Source organism: Haplochromis burtoni, unplaced genomic scaffold (assembly GCF_018398535.1).
Source record: "Haplochromis burtoni strain Fernald_Lab_line unplaced genomic scaffold, NCSU_Asbu1 Contig_32, whole genome shotgun sequence".
NCBI classification, from domain to species: domain Eukaryota; kingdom Metazoa; phylum Chordata; class Actinopteri; order Cichliformes; family Cichlidae; genus Haplochromis; species Haplochromis burtoni.
The window spans coordinates 2,042,280-2,063,402 of record NW_024582393.1 but is presented as its reverse complement, the minus strand read 5'-3'; the positions used below and the strand labels follow the sequence as shown (position 1 = coordinate 2,063,402).

General features: G+C 39.8%; 2 protein-coding genes across 2 annotated transcripts; both read left to right on the top strand.

The window, feature by feature from the left end:
* The first annotated feature begins 1,095 nt into the window (after window positions 1–1,095).
* LOC102299021 (glutamic acid-rich protein) lies at window positions 1,096–19,050 on the top strand. The gene is made up of 8 exons (XM_014332501.2): window positions 1,096–2,041; window positions 11,395–11,513; window positions 11,897–11,987; window positions 13,057–13,201; window positions 13,299–13,426; window positions 13,567–13,766; window positions 13,878–13,963; window positions 16,102–19,050. The coding sequence occupies exons 1-7, from the start codon at window positions 1,199–1,201 to the stop codon at window positions 13,951–13,953; spliced, it is 1,602 nt and encodes a 533-aa protein (XP_014187987.2). The 5' UTR covers window positions 1,096–1,198; the 3' UTR covers window positions 13,954–13,963; window positions 16,102–19,050.
* On the top strand, window positions 18,930–20,807 carry LOC102299123 (beta-crystallin B3). The gene is made up of 6 exons (XM_005918621.2): window positions 18,930–19,050; window positions 19,413–19,495; window positions 19,599–19,714; window positions 19,836–19,968; window positions 20,058–20,200; window positions 20,360–20,807. Exons 2-6 carry the CDS (start codon window positions 19,421–19,423, stop codon window positions 20,640–20,642), a joined length of 750 nt encoding a protein of 249 aa, XP_005918683.1. The 5' UTR covers window positions 18,930–19,050; window positions 19,413–19,420; the 3' UTR covers window positions 20,643–20,807.
* Window positions 20,808–21,123: the final 316 nt, after the last annotated feature.

Genomic DNA, 21,123 nt, shown 5'->3' with positions numbered 1-21,123 from the left:
GGAAAAGAAGAAGAGAAAATGATGAAAGGAAGGAGAGAAAAAAGACAACAGAGCCAAAGAGAGAAGGGGTATACAGCATAGGGGAGGGGGGAGGAAGGAAGAGAAGAATGGAGAAGGAGGAAGGACAAGAAAAAGAACGAAGGGAGAAAGAAAGAAGAAGGAATAAAAGAAAATAGAGAAGAGAAAAATGAGAAGAGTGGGAGAAAAAAAGAAAAAGAGAAATAGAAAAAGGAAGGAGGAAGGGAAGGAAAAAAGAAGATTGAGGGAGACAGGAGAGGAAAAAGAAGAAAGAAGAAGGAGATGGAAGATGGATGGAGAAAGAGAAGAAAGGAAGTAAGAAAAGGAAGAGAGGAGAAAAAGAGAAGAAGGAGAGAGAGAGAGAGAGAAAGAGAGGAGAGAGAGAGAAAGAGAGAGAGAGAGAGAGAGAAAGAGAGAGAGAGAGAGAGAGAGAGAGAAAGAGAGAGAGAAAGAGAGAGAGAGAAAGAGGGAGAGAGAGAGAGAAAGAGAGATAGAGAGAGAGAGACAGAGAGGGAGAGAGAGGAACAGAGAGTGAGAGAGAGAGGAACAGAGAGGGAGAGAGAAGAGAGAACAGAAACAGAGAGAAGAGAGAGGAACAGAGAGAGGAGAAAGAGAGAGAGAGAGAGAGTAGAAAAAGAAAGAAAAAAAGAAGAAAAAAAAAGAAGAAAGAAAAGAAGAGAGAAGGGAAAGAAAAAGAAAAAAGAATAAAAAGAAAGAGAGAAGAAAAAGAGAAAAAAGAAAAAGAAGAAAAGAAGAACAAAGAAAGAAAAGAAAAAAGAAAGAAAAAAGAAAAAGAAAAAAGAAAAAAAGAAGAAAAAAAGAGAAAAGAAAAAAGAGAAAAGAAAGAGAAAAAAGAGAAAAGAAAGAGAGAAGAAAAGAAGAAAAAGAGAAAGAGAGAAAGAGAAAAAAGAAAAAGAAAAAAGAAGAAAAAAGAAAGAAAAAAGAAGAAAAAAGAGAAAAAAGAAAGAAAAAAGAAAGAGAGAAGAAAAGAAAAAAAGAAGGAAAGAAATGAAGAAAAAAAAAGGGAGAGAAGAGAAAAATGAAAATCCAGCAGGAGAAAGAGGCAGAGATGGAGAGGAAGAGGCTCATAGAAAAACAGAAAGAAGAGGAGAGAAAGGAAGAGGAAAGAAAGCTGAAAATTGAGAAAGAAAGACTAGAGAAGCAGGAGCAGGAGAGAAAAATGCAAGAGGAACTGGAAAGAAGGCAGGCAGACCAACTCAAAGAAAAGCAAAGACTAGAGGACGAGAGAGAAACAAAGCAATCTGGGTTGAACAACATGCAAGAGGAGAGTTTGGTGCGCAGATCAAAGCCTCATCTAAACTATTTTGAATCTGAAGATTGGCCTCAGGAGTCAAAATCACCACATTCCCCCTCACCAAACACCTCTGGGCCCACAGAGAATCTGATGGATGTGGTTTATGATGACTTCTCGGTCAAACAGAATCCGATCAACATAGAATTTGATGATTTTTCAGTCAAACCGATAAAAGTGCTCTCACGGCGTAAAACAGAAAGCAATCCAGTTTTCCGTAGTTGGGATGACTTTCTGGATATAGAGGAAGTGAAGGGACTGGTGCCTGTGGATGTCAAAACTGAGAGAGCCAAGGAAGACAAAATGGAAAAACCAGAGCAGTGTCCGAATACACCTCCTTTGCAGGAGAGAGAATGGGTGGAGGAGATAAAAGATGAGCCAGAAGAGGAGCAGCTCATCTCTCTAGACGTGAAGAAAGAGGAGCAGCTCATCTCTCTAGACGTGAAGAAAGAGGAGCAGCTCATCTCTCTAGACGTGAAGAAAGAGGAGCAGCTCATCTCTCTAGATGTGGAGGAGGAGGAGAAGCACATCTCTGTAGATGTGAAGAAAGAGGAGCAGCTCATCTCTCTAGACATGAAGAAAGAGGAGAAGCACATCTCTGTAGATGTGAAGAAAGAGGAGCAGCTCATCTCTCTAGATGTGGAGGAGGAGGAAGAGGAGAAGGAGACAGAAACCGAGGATGAGGACGAGATGGAAGAAGACAACCAAGAGGTGAGCCCTATTTGGTTAGGTTCTAGCTATATTTGTATTTCTGTCACGCTTGATTAGATTTTTGTTTTGTGGACATCACTATGGTTATATGAAAGCTCCAACTGTTCACTTATGCAGAAAGGGTGAGGTTAGGAACAGAAGCAGGGGTGTGCACCACTAGTAAATGTGGTTATTTTGTCAATGAATCACATCAGCCAGGCAGCCATACACACCTCACCCGCACCAGCATTTTGCCATTCCTGTAAGACAAGGAGAGAAATATCTTGTCGTACTTGCTTCAGTGTGGTTAAGTCACAGCTTAAGAACTCATGACTGTGTTAGTGTGTGTGCGTGTACTTGTATTACTCATGTTAACACAGCTGGGGAGACTCGTTCATTTTAACTATCCTTATATAACTGCCTTATAAAGTAAGGCTGGGTCCAGGAAATGATACTGTTAATTCTCAGGGAAATTACTGTACTGTTTTCTGAAGGAAACATAAAGATATCTCAGTAGTACTCCCCCCCCCCCCTGAAGTGATTACTTGTTTTATTACAGCGAGAAACATCAAAGAAGGCTAGGGCGAGGTAAACTGCTAATGTGCACGTTTCAATGTTTCTGCTCTTAAAATTACTGCCATTCATTGTGGTAAGTGCGAGATCAGAATAGAAGTGCGATGACAGTGCGAAGTTTTGACGGCAGAAAGATGGGTTACACTTCCTGTGTGTGTTTCCAGAAGCTGTCTATCTTCTGTGTCTTCTGCTTTCAGTTTGCAAAAAACATTTTTAAGTAGAAGCATCGCAAACATTTTAAAGACGCATGTTACGAGGAAGAAGGTTTGGTATGAATGTGTGGAGAGTGTAAGGCAGGTGTGTGTTACTTAAGAGTGTGCTGTGTGATGATGTGGGCCATAGGGCTATAACCCGTCAGGTAATGGGTCATGTGTTTCTATTTCACACGTCTTGTCATATTACCACATTGCAAGCAAATTCGGTTGGTAGTGAAGATGTTAGTTTACACGATTATGTAATATGAAGTGCTGCTTAAAGGTGTAGTTCAGCGTTTTGCAAACAAAAGCATTTATATTCTCTTTTACTGAGAGTTTTGCGAGGCAATTAACATTGAAGTTGTGTATGTAGCAAAAATAATGGCATCAGTTGCATAGTTTAACACAAAAGCTGGAAAGAAAGTTTTGTGTCTGCCTCCACTTTCCTGTCCACTCTGCACTACTGTGCTATCCATTAAAGAGAAGAGGCAAAGAAATGACATAGAGTCATATCTTCTTCAGTCATAATGCTGAGTCATTATCAATAGATTTGGTATTGCACTTATCTAACCCTCAGTGTAAAAGTGATTAAAAGTGATTGAAGGGTATTTAAGGGTATTTGAAGGGTATTTAATCATTTAATCACTTGATTAAATACCCTCCTCTGAATGTTGAGTTGACATTCAGAGACAATGAAGTCGCAGAACAGCTGCAGTGCAAGACTGACGTCTGCAAATAAACATGATCACTTTACAGTTTGCAGTTTGAAGTTTTAGTTCGCCAAGTTTAGTTGTTCCAAAAATTCTTCGATGCGTTTGATTTCACATGTCTGTGTCCTGTTTCACAACACGTGGGAGTTTGTCTTGCTGAAATAAGGTATATGATGCACTAATGCGTCACAGGTGCACAGACTGTCTCCTGATAAAATATCACATTTCGATTGGTCAGACCACAAACTGTTCCACTGCTCGTTAGTTCATAATAAGCGAGCTTGTGAACGCAGCTGCAATCTATGTTCGCTGACTGTTGGGTCATTCCATCTCAAATTTGCTCAGTCATCTCTGATTTACATAAAATATTTATGGTCCAAAGTTTGAACATGTGTAATGAGTGCTGTGAAAGTTTAGTTTCATATATCAACTACTTTTCAGGATGTATCTTTTGGAAAAAATGGTTAGTCGACCCACTTTCAGGCACGTTTTTTGAAATCTGAGGCAGTGTTTGAACATGAATATTTGAAAAACTATTAAAGATGAAAGATTTTCTCAGTATCAAAATGAATCAGGATCTGTAATTTGGAATGGATACATTTGAAAAAAAGATAATTGGGTACTTAAAATATAAAGAGGCAATCTGTATGCTAACTGTGTGAATGAAGGCCGCAAGAATTGTAATTAATATGTATGAATATGCTACATTGTTGCGTTTTAATACCTGGAATAACCTGAATGATTAGCCTGCTTCAGAGCAGCAGGTCTTGAAATGGGTAGATAAGGTCTCAGAGGTGAAAAATATGCACATATACATTAAAATCATTTTTTTGTATAATTTTGTTTTTGTTGTACAAATTATAATATTTGCTCAAGTCAGGATGAAAGTTGAGTGAAAGTAGCACTTTCTTTGTTTTTTTCATGTTAAAAAGAGTTTTATATGTTTTATTTTACAGTATTATGATAAGTAACTATAAACCATTCAGACATTAGGACTACTTGTCTTTTGCAATGTGAGCTTTATTAGTGTGTGTGCTCAAATATAGGGCTTTACATATTTTCCATATTTTAACTACCTAATACTCACATTTTTGATGTATCTGGCCCAAATTACACATTGTAATTCATTTTCATGGTAAGATACATTTTCAGGCTTTTATCTTTTTAGATATTAGAATTTAAACATTGCTGCAAATTTCACTGGGCAAAAAAAAATACATATTGAAAATATATTTCAATACGTATTTATAGCAATTATTACATATTCAAACTTTGTACCATGAAATTTTTATGCAAATCGGAGACTTTGGTTTGACATTGTTGTTTTCAGAGCTGCTCCTGAATCCATGTTGTGTTTTTCTCTAATGACTCATGAGAGAAACTTATTGTTATGCAATTTTATGTTGTGAAATATTATTCTCACATAGCTGAACTGTTGCCTTAATAGTAGTGAACGGCTGCTATGCTTTGCACCTCACAGTTTTGTCTTAGATGGTCTTTTTTTAATCATTTATATTATTGCATACATTTTACCTGCATCAACCTTTTATGTTTTGTCTTTGTGTTACTTTTTGTTTGAATCTAAGTTTTTCTTTTCCTACTAACTTCTTAGACAGTGTCCAAACTTCTTCTTTTATAATTGAGATTGGAGGTGACAGGTCAAGTAGATAGCAAAGTGAACAGATGTTCAATTTTGACACAGCATTTAAAAAAAATAAAGGCAGCAAACCCAACAAATTCCAGGTGAACAGTGCAGAGCTGCACTTAATGAGAGCAGGGCTGCCAGAGATATGACATTTAAGACAGATGGGCTCACCGCCTGTTTGAACATGCAACATTTTTGCAGACTTAATGAAAACAGTGAACCAACCCTGGACTGTGAGTGTGTGTTTGCCCTGTCAGTGCTGTAGCAAGCAAACCTTACCATACATAACCTATGACATACAGGGCAATGTATGCAACCACTTGAGTGCTGTAAAGGGGCTTTGCTTGTCTGTCTGTGTGAGTACATTCTTATTTGCACCACTGAGTGGCGCTGCTGCTCTTTGACTTTGCACTTCCTCACTGTGTGCTGCAGAAATGGTGAACTTTATCTCATATAAGGCACCTGAAAATCAGCTAAAAGTAAAAGACCTCTGTAACACTAAACTATATCTTTTCATAAGTGTAATCGTTTGTTTTCTTCTTTTCTTTCCCTTTTGATGCAATAATGCCAACCTGAAAACTGACAAAAAGCTTTTAATTTTTAGACAAAGCAGACTGGAGAAAATGTTTACTAGGCAAACACAAGGTGTGCAGCTGATCGTGCACCCTCAGTCAGGCTTCTGATTGAAAGAAAGATGAGCAGATGATGGCAGGATGTGATGGTAAGAAGAGCCTAGGTGCTGTGTGGTCAGCATGCCCTCTTTTGGGTCTCTCCAGCAGAGCAGGATGTAAGAATGACCATACATGGTGCCCCATGTCTGCTCTCATTTTCTGTCTCTGTCTCTCAATCTCTCCACCCTGTTTTGAGAGAGAGCCTGTCATCCCCCCTCCCTCACACACAAACACACTCTCTGGCACACAAAGAGGACGGTCTAATCCAGAGACAAGAAAGTTCACGTCTACTGTCTTTGTGTTTTCTGCTGCTTCATTTGCCTTTTCCTCTCACAAAAACCTGGCTCATTCATTGCCTGCATTTACCTACGGATGAGACCGGCAGAGGGAGGTACAGAAAGCACCTTGGCCCAGCCAGGCCGCACCTTTCCTACTTCCCTCGGGATTTTCCACATCCGAGCACAGACCTCCGCTTTGTGTTGACGTTCTGTGAAATCACTCAGGTCTGACGGTGATAAAGGGGTGATCTGTCTCTCTGTACTTGCCTTTGGATGTTTGGAGTGTCAGATGCTTCCCATGTGATTTTTTTTTTCTTCCTGTTTTTGTGAACTCGGAAGTACGTGGGTAGGTTTAGTCAAAGAGGTTTTAGTCAAAGAGATAAAAGGATGTAAATTGCCAACTTTAGACTGAAACCTTCGAAGCTCTTTTTGCTTCCCAAGTGACGACAGAGAGAAGTTTTTGAAGCAGGCTTCAGTCGGTTTGTCTTTTAAATGGATGCTTAATCAATGATGGGAAGCTCTTTCTTTAGGATGCCGCTGTCTCACATCAATCATAGTTAATGTGACAGTGGAATAGTGTCGTCACACTGCAAACACATGGCTGGCTGGACTATTTACTTCTTCACTGACGGCAAATTGTAGACTATTCCAGGAAGTTCGGGTAAGCTGAGTCGTAAAAATATGCAGAGAGAGGAAGCATCCATTTCAAATGACAGATGGACTACGTTTTGTCTTCTGTGATGTCAGAAAAGTTCTTTCTACAAAATATAACTTTTCCTGTGCATACCTTCTGAAATATCAACAGACAGCTGGATCGCAGAGCCAGCTTTCTGACTCACCCGCAAAATCCTTTCATCTCTAATAAAGTTGAACCTCAGTTTCTCTGTTGAACCGGTTCCCATGGTGACCCTGCTGTCAGTGCAGCCAGCTGTGTGAGCTTTTCAAGCATGCAGTACTTTGAAGGAAAACTGTCGGCCGCCCAGCTGCAGGTGGTGGGCTGGGTGGGCAGCCTACGTCGGTCCTTGCAAGGGGCTCTGGAGCTCGTGTGGGGCCAGGAGAAGCAGGAGGAGGAAGAGGATGATAAAGAAGATGAAGAAGAGGAAAGTGGAGATGAAGGAGGAAGGTTTCAGAGGGCCATGTCACCGCTCCGTAGCTTTGCCAGTCGCAGCAGGAGATCCCTGCATCGCTTCTCCATCAGAAGTCGCAAGACTTTGCAGAGGAAAGCCACTAAAACCTGTTCTGTAAGAGCTGACATACACAAACCAGTAAAAATATACATTTACAGTAACTATATTTAAAGGCTTTGCTGTCTAATTTCCATTATCATTGTGTGCAATGATCAAAGCAGAAGTTTTTAGGGCAAGTTTTGTTAGAAAATGCTTCAAAACTCCCTGTAACTTATTAGCCTGTTCAAAATTTCCATGGACATGGGTTAAAAGATAACCATGCAAATGTAAATAGGGAGTGCAGCACACAGTGGCAGTGTGTTTCAGGAAGGACAGAGATATCTGATGAAGTTTCCTGCTTGTATTTTCTTTTTTTTTATCAGTGCGCAGTCACGGCCTTTCTCTCTCTGTCTGTGGTGTATGTGGGAGATAACGCGCCGGACAATAACAAAGTGTGACACACTTAGACAAGGTTTATCTAACTGTTGTTATTTATGGGTGTCAGCTCCATATCTGCATCTGCCTTTTGTTTGAGCTGGCCGCCTTTGGCTCACAGCCTAACCGTTCTTAGTTAATGCCTTTTTTTCTTCCTATTTCTATCATTGTATGTCATTACATCTCATTACATTATATTATAATAGATTATATTTGATTTTGCAGGCGATCCTTGCACATTTTTTGGAACCAAAAAACATTTTGTTTACACTATATTTAAGTATATAACATGTACATTTGTCTGTAACTTTATCATACATGTGGGTGCACAGGAGAAACAAAGATTATCTCTCCGGCTTAATTCCCTTAATCTGGTGATCTGTCGTTTTGATTCTTGTGGTGACACTCCTTCACAGTCGTTGTGAATCAGATTGTTCCTCATTAAGTTGTGCTTTTATTCTCTCCACTTAGCTGCAAACAAGGTTCCTTATACATTCCAGTGACCATGACAAAAATGTTATGCAGGTAAACTATAATCAAGCAGACTCTGTCCTAACTTGTGTAGCACATCCTGCGCCCTCAGCAGCACATTTTATACTGGCAAACACAGAGGTAGTGCTTTTATCCTTTATAGTAGGTGTGTGTGCTACTTAGAAGTTCTTGTCCTAAATCTTCAAATGTTGCTAGATGAATTAAGCTGCACCCTCATGTTTTTTATATATTAGCAGTGGATCCAGTGAAAGATTTAGCTCATAAAAAAATCCTCTTAATGTTAGGAAAGGGAGGATCGATGTTACTGCATCGCTTTTGCATCTAACAATGCAAATTTATGTTAGGCCGGATATTTATTGTAGCAACACACCTTTACAAAGTTAGTAAATGCTGAGAAAAACACTAGCTTGCCTGACCAATCAACAACAGGACTTGGTGGAAATTAAATTTCATCCCTGGTTCTTACAGTGCAAAAGTGCCCTTGTGCCCTAGATTCTACAGGCCCAGGGTTCCTTATTCGCCAGATTTCTATAGCATATAACAAGAATCCGAAAAATGAATTCTGGATTTATTTAACCCTCAGAGATGTAAATCACTATAAGTGCTAAATCTTAATCTAACCCTGCGTTTTGTAGAAGGATAAAAGAGATTTCTTGGGTTTAAAAAAAAAAAGAATATTCCTTTAATTGATGATTGTCTAAGTTAGACTTAAGGTTAGGGTTGGAGTGATTGCTGTTGATAAAGTGCACCTCAGAGGGTTGATATGACATAGGTAAGGAATAAGACTGACCCAAGCATACCCAAGTTAAGTTACAGTGCCATGAAAGAATTTGCGACTTTTCTGACTCCTTCATTTTTTACACATTTGTGTAAAATGCTTAATTGTTTCATATTATCAAACAAATTAATTATTGGACAAAGATGAACTGAGTAAATGCAAAAGACCGTTTCCCAGGAGTGGGAAGCTTACCAAAATCACTCCAACACACATCCAGGAGGTCACAAAAAAACCCCAGAACAACATCTACTTCACTTGCTGTAAATGATGGAGTCATGAACTCTGCTGTCTACCAGAAAATCCCAGAGGAGAATGTTCGGGTGTTAGTTTGTACCCTGGAGCTTAAACAGAGTTGAGTTATACACCAGGACGATGATCCGAATCACACCAGGACTTCTGAATGGCTAAAAAAACAAAAACAGAGTGAAGTATTTGGAGTGATGTAGTCAAAATTCAAACTTAAATGCGATTGAGATGCTTTGGCCTTAAAAACAACCTCAAAGAGGCTGTTCAAGCTTGAAAACCCTCCGTTGTGGCTGAATTAAAATAATTCTGCAGAGAAGAGTGGGGTAAAATTCCTCCACAGTGATGTGAAAGATTTATTGCCACTTATCATAAATGCTTGATTGCAGTTCTTTCTGCCAAGGGTGGCACAATCTGTTATTATGTTTGAGGGGAATGACTTTATCATTGCACGGTATACAGAATATTGAACTGGGGAGCATAAAACAAAGAACAAAGGACCCTGAACGTAGGACATGGCAAATACTGGACTATAAATTTATGGCGTGGGGAACATCCCACGGAAATTTCCCTTGGGAGTTGGTGGAGACCAAAGCAGAGATAAAAGGAGAGTACGGGAGTACTGGATACTTTTCCAGTTCACAAACGTATCTCTCATTTCTCTGCAATAGTTGCAATATCTTTGCTCAACTTCTAAACATGTTTCTAATATCTAATTTATTGAGCAAGTAGGAAGACGAGGCCGTTCGTTTTGAATTTTTAAAACTGAGGAAACTGGCTCCATAGTGTGGCGGTTTACGCATTTGGTTGCGGTCAGATCAAATGTGCAGAGCTACCCGCTGTGGTGCCCACTTGTGACGAGAGGTCATCCTAAAGTAACTTTTCTTTTTTGTCTCCAAATCACACGATACAATGCCTCACTGTTTCTTTTATGTCTTGCACAAATGTTTTTCTAACCTTTGCATACTTAAGATTCACCCAAACAGGAATAACTGCATATTTGAAAAATTCTTTTGTTTTCTTATTGAACTCAGCTGGGAAGCATTAGTCAACATTAGAACTTTGTGAGTGACAGCTGCAGCTCTGTGATAAAGGTGGCACAGACACGGGATAAATCGCATCGCAGAGGAAAGGCTTGTGTAAAAAAGCACTTTGTTTTTTCTCTGTATCTGAACATGGAGTGTAGTTATAGGAAAATCACTAGAAGCCTATTCATTTGTGCTGTGATGCTGCCAGATAACAGGCATTGTGCAAATGAAGCTGCCCTGAGCGTCCTGAGTAATAAATGGCCTCACAAAAGAGATGAGATGTTTACTCAACTGTTGTGTTGTATCCAGGTGACAGTGTCTGGCCATTCAGCACTGGGATGCGCCCCTCAACAAAATATGAAGCGAGCATACAGGAATGTTTTACGAGGAAGTGGTTGCTTTTGTTTGGAACATGTTTGCGTGCGTCCGTGTATGCTTGTGTGTGCGTGTGTAGTATAGCATGTGGGCGTGACATCATGAGTGTGCTTAGTTTGTCTCTGTTGAGGCATAAAGGTGTGTACGCCAGTGCGTGTGTGTCTGTGTGCGCATGTTCATGCCCCCGGTGTTCATTGAGGACAGCCCAGCCTCTGTGACCGGCTCATTAAAAGACGCATGCTTGGCTGGTCCTTTCTCTCTGTGTAGCTGGTGAGTTTTGGCTCAGCACACAGTTTAGTTTCTCCTTGTTTTAACTCTACAATTTAAAGTTCTTGTTCATAAATTTATATGACGTAGAGGATCATTTGGGTCGTTGAAAAAAAGCATTTTCAATCCATGAACAGAGCAATAGCTTAGAATTTAAGTTAAGGTATTCAGCCAAATATGTCATTTAGCAGGGAAGCATGATGGTGATCTGCCAGTTAGTACTGTTGACTCATAGAAGAAGGTCCTGGGTTCGAATCCACCATCTGGCCTTTCTGTGTGGAAGCTGCATGCGTTTCCCGTGTTTGTGCGGGTTTACAGTCCAAAGACATGCAGTTGGTGGGGTAGGTTAATTGGTGATTCTAAATTACCCATGTTTCTCTGTCTTACTATAGGTTCTTTACTTTATATACTTGTTGTTTTGATTTTGGGTTATATGAATAAAATAGAATTGACGATTTCTCTGGTTTCTGCATGTGTTTTCCTTTTGAATTTGCCTGAAATTTTGTGTCCATCTCGCAGGATCAGACCAACAGTTTCTCCACAAAAAATGAAGACAAGGACACCGATGCTTTGATAGACTTTGGCCTTAATCATGACCAGCAGGATCCAGTCTGGGAACAAACACCTGAAAGAAACAGGTAGGAAATCATTTGCATTATTTAAAAAAATAAGTAGTTTGAGTTTTCGTTGTACTTGTATGACAATGTTAATCCTCAAGCCTTTAAAACGTTTCTATTTTTTTATTTGTTTGGCCAAATGTCATAATTTAGACTTCGGGAAAGTGTTTAGGAACAGAAATCTTGTGACAGCTTAACCGAATGCAGATGCACATTAAAATGTGCTGTCAGGCATTTGAAAGTTGAGCTTCCTGTGCCCCCTTGTGGTCAACAAAGTTAGGCACATATGCTTAATGGAGTGGTGAAATTAAAAACAAAAAACAAATTGAAATGAGCCAAAAGCATTTTGGCAATGCCCTATGAACATTCTTCTTCAGCGTTGTTTACACTTTTGTTCTCTTCAGTCCACAGCCAGTCCCTGACGAAGTACCTGAAGTCTCATCTGAAGACACCGCCGATGATCTGAAAGAGCCAGAGTTTGCCCCTTTTCCCGAGGTTAGTGAGTTTTTAAATCTTCCCCTGTGCCATCAACCAAAAAAGGTGACATGGAATTCAGTTGTTACTTTTCAAACTTACTTTAGAAAATATCTGTTTGTGCTTGTGCCTTTCTGTAGTGTGAAGCATGGATAGATGGCAAGATAGATAGAAGCACAAAACAAAGATATCAATGACGTTTGTAACAGATAAACACTAACTCGTCATTGTGGAAATAATTTTATCAACTCCTGAAGAGAGTTATCAAGACAAAAACAAAACCAACTAAACTTTATACACGCTGCCTACATTCACATAGCTATAGATATGTACACGTAACATTGATAATGGAAAACAGTGGCATCCAGAAGACAAGAGTCAGAACTCAGCAAAACAGAAAACTTATTTACGGAGCCAATTCATCCTCATATTCACGTGATTTTTTTAATACAGTTGTGTGAACTTGTGCAGTGAGTCATTGGCTCTGTGCAGTCTTTCCACAGTGTTTTCTCTTCTCTCTCTCTCTTCTCCCAGCTTATTAAACATATAATTTTCTCTCTGTGCGTGACGTTTTTGTCTGGCTTGAAACAAATTCTGGGCGAAACTCGTGTCGTCTTGCTTTGTACATAATTTTGACTCAACCAGGTCACTAAATTGTTTTTGTTTTTTTTATTTGAGTGACGAAGAGGGACAGCTGATTGAAGCCAGTGTTATTAATTATTCTTATTGCTCTTTTATGTAATATTTATATTGGCTGTATATTTCTTTTGGATGTGTTTCCCCATACTTCTACACATTATGTCATAAAGGGAAGTTTATGACATAAAGCACAGAGTGTGCAAGCACAGAGTGTGGTTTATGAAATCTTTGACTTTATACAGTGTCATAACTGATTTAAAATCTTTTTTTCTAATGTATTCAATATGTGACTTCCAGAATATTATATAATTTATTATTTATTGTTACCTTAAGGAATTTAATTTCAGTTACTTTTTATATTTCTAATTATTTTCTAGTAATAAATAATGCACACTTGTGGCCAGTGCGTTTGCTTTTTATTGTTAGATTTTGTCTATGTGTCTCTGTACAGAGCTCCACTCCTCTCCTTGACACCAGTGCACAAAGATCCAAGGCGGATCTGGGAAAGAGGCGTATTCGAACACGTCCGTCACGCAGGCTGACCGCAGGGTTAGCTCAGACGGAAACACAGGATTGGGGGACCCAGGACTCCACAGGTTATTAGAGTATCTGTAATGTTCTATGTGAAAGCGTCAGTAGTATAAAGACGGCTGACGATATCGAATTGTTTTGACTCGTGTCTGTGTTTTTCAGTTGAAAAAGAGACAGTTGCAAAAGAAAGGGAGTCAGATTCTGAGGAAGAACAGCCTAAACCCAAGGTAGTCTGTTCCCCGTCCCAGCGAGTGCCAGTGTTTCCTGGTATGAGTCCTGCAGGCTTGCTTGTAAGTTCTCAAAGCATTCAAGAACAACTTAAATTTATTTTAAATGTGGTTTTTTTATTATTAATATATGTAATATGATGCAAATGGGTCTTTCTTTTATTAAATTAAGTACTTATTTGTATTTATTTGCTTTTTTTAAGGCTCAACTTAAAAGGAAAACAGGTGGTGGAGGAACTGCAGTGAAAGAGGAAACCGTAGAAAGCAAAGCTAGCGAAGAGAAGGAACATCAAGATGAAGAAGTGGCACCATCTTCCGTGGAGCTCTCACATTCTCCTCGCACGCCTGCCCGTCTGGCTGGAGCTACACGGGTGCTGCCACTCATAGGCAACAAAGAAGAAGGGTAAGCAGAAAGAAGCGCTGCTCACCAAAACAAATATATATGTTGCGTAAATGATCCAGATATCTTTGGGGAAGATGACTGAAATATCGAAATATTGTCTGTGACATTCAGTGGTGCCTCCTCGCCTGCTTGGCTGAAAGAGCTGAAATCTAAGAAGCGTATGAGTCAGCACGGCAGTGACGCTTAGCCAGACTGAGGTGAGTGATTTAATATAATTAAAAAAGCTTGCCATGATTTTTGTATTTTACTTATATGCTAAAATATGATTCTGAGTATTATTTAAAAATGTAAAAACGTATTACTGTAGCTTTTAATATATAGATTTTTTAGGTTACAGTACAGAAGTTCCTACATTGCTGTATGACTGTGGGGGAAATAATTATTTGATCACATGCAGAATTTGTAAGTTTGATCACTTGCAAAGACAAACACTTTTATGTTGGTTTAATTTTAGTGGAGAGAGACAGAGTATTAACCAATCAACCAATAATACAGAAAAAAAACCCTGCATTGCATAATAGTAACATGACATGCTGAAATTTGGTAAAAGTAGTTGATCCCCCAAGCAAAACATGACTGAAGCCATTGCTAGCAAGCACACTGGTTAGATGTGTCTTGTAGTTGGTCACCAGGTTTGCACACATCTGAGGAGGGATTTCGGCCTACTCCCCTTTACAGAAACTTTAAAGAAAGACATGGCAAAGACATGCTTAGTTGGCTGTCTTGGCTGTTGCTTGGCAACTGGAAGCTTCAGCTTCCTCTACAGATTTACTGTCGCACTGGCGTCTGGAGATTGGCTAAACCACAAAATGACCTTAATGTGCTTCTTTTTTAGTCACTCCTTTGTTGCCTCGGCGGTATGTTTTGGGTCATTGTGATGCTTGAAGACCCATCCAAAACTCATCTTCAGTTTTCTGGCTGAAGAAAGGAAGTTTTCATCCAAGATTTTTCAGTACATGGCCCCGTCCATTGGGCCTTCAGTGCAGTGAAATTGTCCTGTACTCTTAGCAGAAAAACAACCCCAAAGCATAATGTTTCCATCTCCATGCTTGACTGTGGGGATGGTGTTCTTTGGGTCAGTATTTCTCATGACAGGTTGGCGCCAAATGGCTCAATTTTAATTTCACATGACCACAGCACTTTCTCCCAAGCCTCTCTGAATCATTTAGATGTTCACTGGCAAACCTACGACAGGCCTGAACATGTGCCTTCTTGACCAGGTGGACCCCCACAGCCGCTACAGGATTGCAGTCCATTACGAGTATCTTACCACTGTGCTTGCTAAAGGGTTTCTCTACTAAGTAGAAGTCCTGTTTTTCTTGGTGATCAAATACTTATTTCATTCAGTGACATACATATGGGACTGCATGTTTGCGTGGGTTCTCTCCGGTTACTCCAACTTCCTCCCGCAGCCCTAAGACATGCAGTTAGTGAAGTTAGGTCTTTTTCTGTGTTATCCCTGTGTCAGATTAGCAAACTGTCCATTGTGTACCTTGTCTCCTGCACTATTGTAGTTGGGGATCCAACTACACCCCTCCCAGTCCTTATAAGGATAAGCAGAAGAGAATGGATGGACAGACACAAAGAAGTGTATAACTTTTATGTAATATGCGTTTTTCTAGATTTTTGGTTGATATTCTGTCTCTCTCCATTAAAATGAAACTATCACAAAAAGTAGAGACTGTTGATTTCTTTGTGAGTAAAGTTAGTAATTAAGCAGGGGCTCAAATAATTATTTCCTTCAGTGTAGTTGTCAGTAGGGGGTAAAAGGGTTTTTTAATTACTTTTTCTTATCCAAAAAGTGATCTAATAGTCTTTTGTGCAAAAGGTTTCTTTGAATGACTTGTAGATTCATCAGCTGTTTTTCTGCTACTTCTAACCCTTTTATGACTGGTGCATTGCATATAATTATAGGGCTTAACAGGATTGGCTGTAGATAGGCATGAACATTTTGACATTTTTAACATTTGGCTTACACCGTGCATTTTTTTCTAAGGCAGGCTATGACAAAACCGACAGCGAAGACAAAAAAACCCCCAACAGGAAACAGGCTATTATCTTTGCTTTTTTTTTTTTCTTCTATCACAATGAGAACCAGACACTGGGGGAAAACATTTTGTACCTAAATGTACTTTATTCTGCTTGATGTGCTTTTAACCTGCCTGTAAAATTAACCCTAACTCTCACAGGTTTTGACTAGCTTAGGGAGAATTATGGAAGTATAAAGGGCTTATGAACACACCAAACACACATTGTGTTACTGATGTTACCACATTATGAGTTTTATATATTCAATGCTTCCATTTGACCTTACTGCATCTTGTCCACCCTTTAGGAAATACCGTGCCATTGCCATTGAGCTCAGCTGCTGCTGCTGCCGGCAGACATGACCGCTCCATCGTGTGCCCAGAGTGCCTTATTTTGTACCTTCACTGGGATGTTCACTTTTGCTGAACGCGCCTTTGAAATTGAATATAATGCCAAGTCTACGTGCCTGTGATGTTTTAATGCCAAGTACATGTTATATGAAATGTTGTTTAAGAAACTCAGTGGAGAGCAAATACCCCAGTGTCATTTGGAGCAAAGTCATGGACTGTCTGCCTGGATTGTGTAAATTTGTAAGACTGTCATGTACTGACAGGGACTGATGACACTAGGCCTTTAGCAGGATATCTACATTCACACACACGCAGGCCTTTTTATAGTTGTGAGGACACTCGTTGATCACATTGCCTACCCGCTCTCCCAACCCAACTCTTGTCATGTTCTAAATCCAATTTTAACCGCATCATTATCATCAAGTGTGAACCCTCGAAGAGACCTTTGAGGCTCTGGATCCTCACAATGCAGAAGTTCCCTCACTGTGATGTAGAATTATTTTTTTTTAATCCTCATAAACACAGAAATACACGGATGAGGAAACACATGTGTACAGAATTACAAAATATAAATAATGCACCTTGTGTGTATTTAGTTTTAATTGTACAAAAATGCCTTTTATATTGTTTAACCGATCACAAAGCATCTCAAGTAAGGCTTGAAGCACTTTAAGAAAAGTTCTAGCAAATTACCGTCCAAACAGCAGTAGAGTAAAAACTGTAGTGACAGAATCCCGGGATTTTTTTGTGCCTTCTTCATTTTGTTACATCATTAGTGTCTATCTACTTTTTAAAACAAGATCTCACAAGGCTTAATTAAGTACTGCCTGATTTGTTTAACCCACCCACTAGCTGGTTAGAGCGTCAACAGTGGGCTGAGAGGATATTTCTGGGGTGCAATAACAGAGTCAGAAAAAAAATGTTTAAAGGAGAAAAATGCAATAATGTGCTGGAGGTTTTATGTGCCTTTTTAATGTTTAAGAATGAATGTCATCAAAATGGAATTCATTATTGATCAACTTACTGTATGTTAGTGGGAAATTGGGGGAATTTTATTAAAATGTTTTCTATGAAATGAAGTTGAGTGTATTATTTATTTGTTGGTTGATTGATTTATTTTGGACATTGAACTTCCTATTGCATGTATTCAGTGGCAGTAAAGCATAGATACATTAACTGGGCAATATATTAGGTACACCTTACTCATACTGGGTTGGACACCCTTTTCACCTTCAGAGCTACCTTAATCCTTTGTGGCATAGATTCAACCCAGGAGCTGGAAACATTCCTCAGAGATTTTGTCCATATTGTCATGATGGCATCAAACAGTTGCTAGATATTCAGCTGCTGCGCATCCATGATGTGAATCTCCCTTTCCACCACATCCCAAAGGAGCTCTATTGGAATGAGATGTGGTGATTGTGGAGGCCATTTGAGCACAATGAAATCACTGTCAGGTTCAAGAAATCACTTTGAGATAATCTGAGCTTTCTGTCACCTGTGTTATCCTGCTGGAAGCAGCCATCAGAAGATGGGTGTACTGTGATCATTAAGGGATAGACAGGGTCAACAACAATACTGCGATGTTTAAATAATTCTCTGTTGGTAGCAAAGGGTGCAGGAAAATATCCCTCCACATCATCACACCAGCAGCAGCCCAAACTATTGATATAAGCCCGGATGGATTCATGGTCTTATTTTGTTTATGCCAAATTCTCACTCTATGCTCTGAATGTTACTGCAGAAATCAAGACTGGGAAATGTTTTTCCAATTTTCCATTGTGCAATTCCAGTGAGCTTGTTTGAACTGTAGCCTCAGTTTCTTGTTCTTCGGTGATAGGAGTGGCACCCAGTGTGGTCCCGTCTGCTTCAAGGTTCAATGTGTCATTTGTTCAGAGATGGTCTTTTGTATACCTTGGTTGTAAAAAAATGGCTATTTAAGTTACTTTTTTCATCCTATCAGCTCAAAGCAGTTTGGTCATTGTCCTCTAACTTTTGGCATCATCAACCAGGAATTTTCACCCAGAGAACTGCAGCTCACTGGATATTTTCTTTTTTTTTGAACCATTCTCTGTAAACTCTAGAGATGGTTGTGTGTTAAATCCCAGTAGATCAGCACTTTCTGACATATTCAGACCAGCCCATCTGGTATTATGCCAGATTCAAAGTCAATTAAGTCATCCTTTATGCTCCATTCTGATTCTCAATTTGAACTTCAGGAGGCCGTCTTGACCACATGCCTAAATGCACTTTTAATGCAGTTTCAGTGTCAATGTGATTGATTGCTTAGATAACAAGCAGTTGAATAGGTGTGCCTAAAAAGTGTTGAGTGACTTCTTCAATTGTGTTTTACAAATCCTTTTGCTCTTGTCGTTTTTTTGGAGTTATTCATAAAAATGTGCCTATTCTTTTGAAATTGCACATAAAGGGAAAATTTGGATGCAATTTCTGTTGGGAACTGGATGAAGAGAAAGGTAAAGAAAGGGGTAGAAGAGTGGAGAGTGGAGAGCAAGATAGCTGGGTGGGGCCAATAGTGCTGAGTGAGACTGATCTCTGTTCATTCTCTTGGCTGGCAGTCAGAGCTTGTACCCACTATAGGATCATGGTCAGGATGGCAGCACAGGCAGAGAGCTGGGCAGCGCTTGCCAGTGTGCCAGGGACAGAGGGCAATCCTATTGAGAAGCAGTGTGATGGACACAATGGGTGCGACAGACTTGCTGCATCAACAGGCTTTTTGCTGCTGTGGCTAGAAATAAACCATAAATACCCCCACTGGCATCCACCAACCGCTCACCAGGCCTCCACACAGATCCTCACTCAGTCACAGACAGAAAGGGCAAAGAAAAGAAAGAGGGAAGACGGAAAACGTGGCTTGTACGGGGTGCATTGAAGCACAAGCCATCAAGGTAAAGAAAAAAAAAGAAAAAGGGAAAAAGAACCAAGATAATTATTTTCCCTTTTTTTTGTTTTCTCTCAAGAACTTCTTCTGTGTGGATCCAGAGGGACTATTAGTGTGCTATTCTAACAGATACAAGTAAGATTTGTGTAAGCTAAACAAAAGTTTGCAGGTTACTTCCTGATTGATTTCTGAACAACAAGATTATGCTAATCTAAACTGTATTATGCAATCCAATCTTGCAGGAAAACCTTTTTCAAGTGCATAAAGTCAATAGCTCATATCTCATCATTTTTATTTGAATGTTTATTTTGTATATCAGGTGTATGTATTTAATCTGACACTAAGCAATGTGATTGTTGTGCTTTGTAGACTAAAAAATGACAGACCAGCAGGGAACCCCAGACCAGCTGCCTGCAGAAAAGGGTCAAGGAGGGGCTGGAGCAACATATAAGGTACCAGATTTAACAAGAGGGACTTTTCTGTTAAACAAGCTCAAAAAGACCACGGGCTTATGGACTGCATCATTCAACTGCTCCACCTGTCCCTGTTTTGCAGCTGGTGGTTTTTGAGTATGAGAACTTTCGTGGAAAAAAGGTGGAGCTGTCTGGTGAATGTAAAGATGTGCTGGAGAAGACACAAAGGGTTGGTTCAGTCATTGTGGAGTCGGGACCGTGAGTGACTCAGTTACCCTTCCTTCATTTTCACTGCATGTAGATCCTATTTTGTAGCTGTTGCCTTTGCTTTCAACAAATGTGTGCATTTATATGTCTTGCTTATTTTCCATGTTGTCAGATGGGTAGGGTTTGAGCGTCCAAGTTTTGCTGGAGAGCTGTTTGTGCTGGAGAAGGGAGAGTATCCTCGTTGGAGCACCTGGACCAACTGCCAGAGTAGCTACAGCCTGAGCTCCTTTAGGCCTCTGAAAGTGGTATGTACTTGAAATGAAATGAACCTCAGACATTTTGTGATTTTGCAAGGGTTGATGTTAAACATGTGGAAATATACTGTTTTCTGCAGGACAGTGCAGATCACAAGTTACATCTGTTTGAGAATGCTGGCTTTGAAGGCAGAAAAATGGAGATTGTTGATGATGATGTCCCCAGTCTGTGGGCTCATGGTTTCCAAGACCGTGTGGCCAGTGCTAAGGCTGTCAATGGAACGTAAGTTTCACCATTCTCAGTCTCTCACTACAATGATTTCCACTTATCAGAACTGAAGCCATGAAATGTAAGATAGAAGTGCATTTGTGCAAAATGATACTAAATTTGTGTAAAAATCACTGTCCCAGAAATGTGATACTGTTTCTCTTCCTCGTGAAGGTGGGTAGGATACATGTATCCAGGTTACAGAGGGCGCCAGTATGTGTTTGAGCAAGGAGACTTCAAGCACTGGAATGATTGGGGAGCCACTGCACCTCAGATCCAGTCCGTCCGACGTGTGCGGGACATGCAGTGGCATAAGAGAGGGTGCTATATTGCCCCTGCCCCCGCCCCTGCCCCAGCTCCTGGTCCAGCCCCAGCTCCAGCCCCTGGCCCTACACCACCCAATCCCAATCCTAACCCTACTCCCAACCCCAAATCCCAAACTCAGCCCGAAGCTTAAACTCCCACCTCTGACACCTTCCACAGAAACTGGTGAATGCTGAAGGCAGCTGGCCAGTCCTTAGTCTCTCATTATTAAAGCTCTTTATTGGTTTAGGCTTTTGGAAAACTGGAACTGAAAAAATTAACCATGCATCTCTGTTGGAAATAAAAGTTTTGGCCCTGATTCTGGTTATTTGTAAATTATTCCATGCCATTTATTTTGCATAAATTAATACATGGGATTGGAGTGAGAGTGTTAAAACGATCTGTGCATTAGACAAACAACTTATAAGTATATTGAAATTAAGTAAACAATAATTCAGACCAGAAAGAAATAATTATCAACTATTAGTAATTGGCATTAGAAGGGTGCGTGATGTGAAAAAAAAAAAGCTTTGTTTTTTTTGTGACACTAGAAATCCTTGCTACACCACCAATGATAACCTGATATTCTTTTTCAATTATTTAGTCACTGTCGACCTGATGTTTGGTTCTTCTTA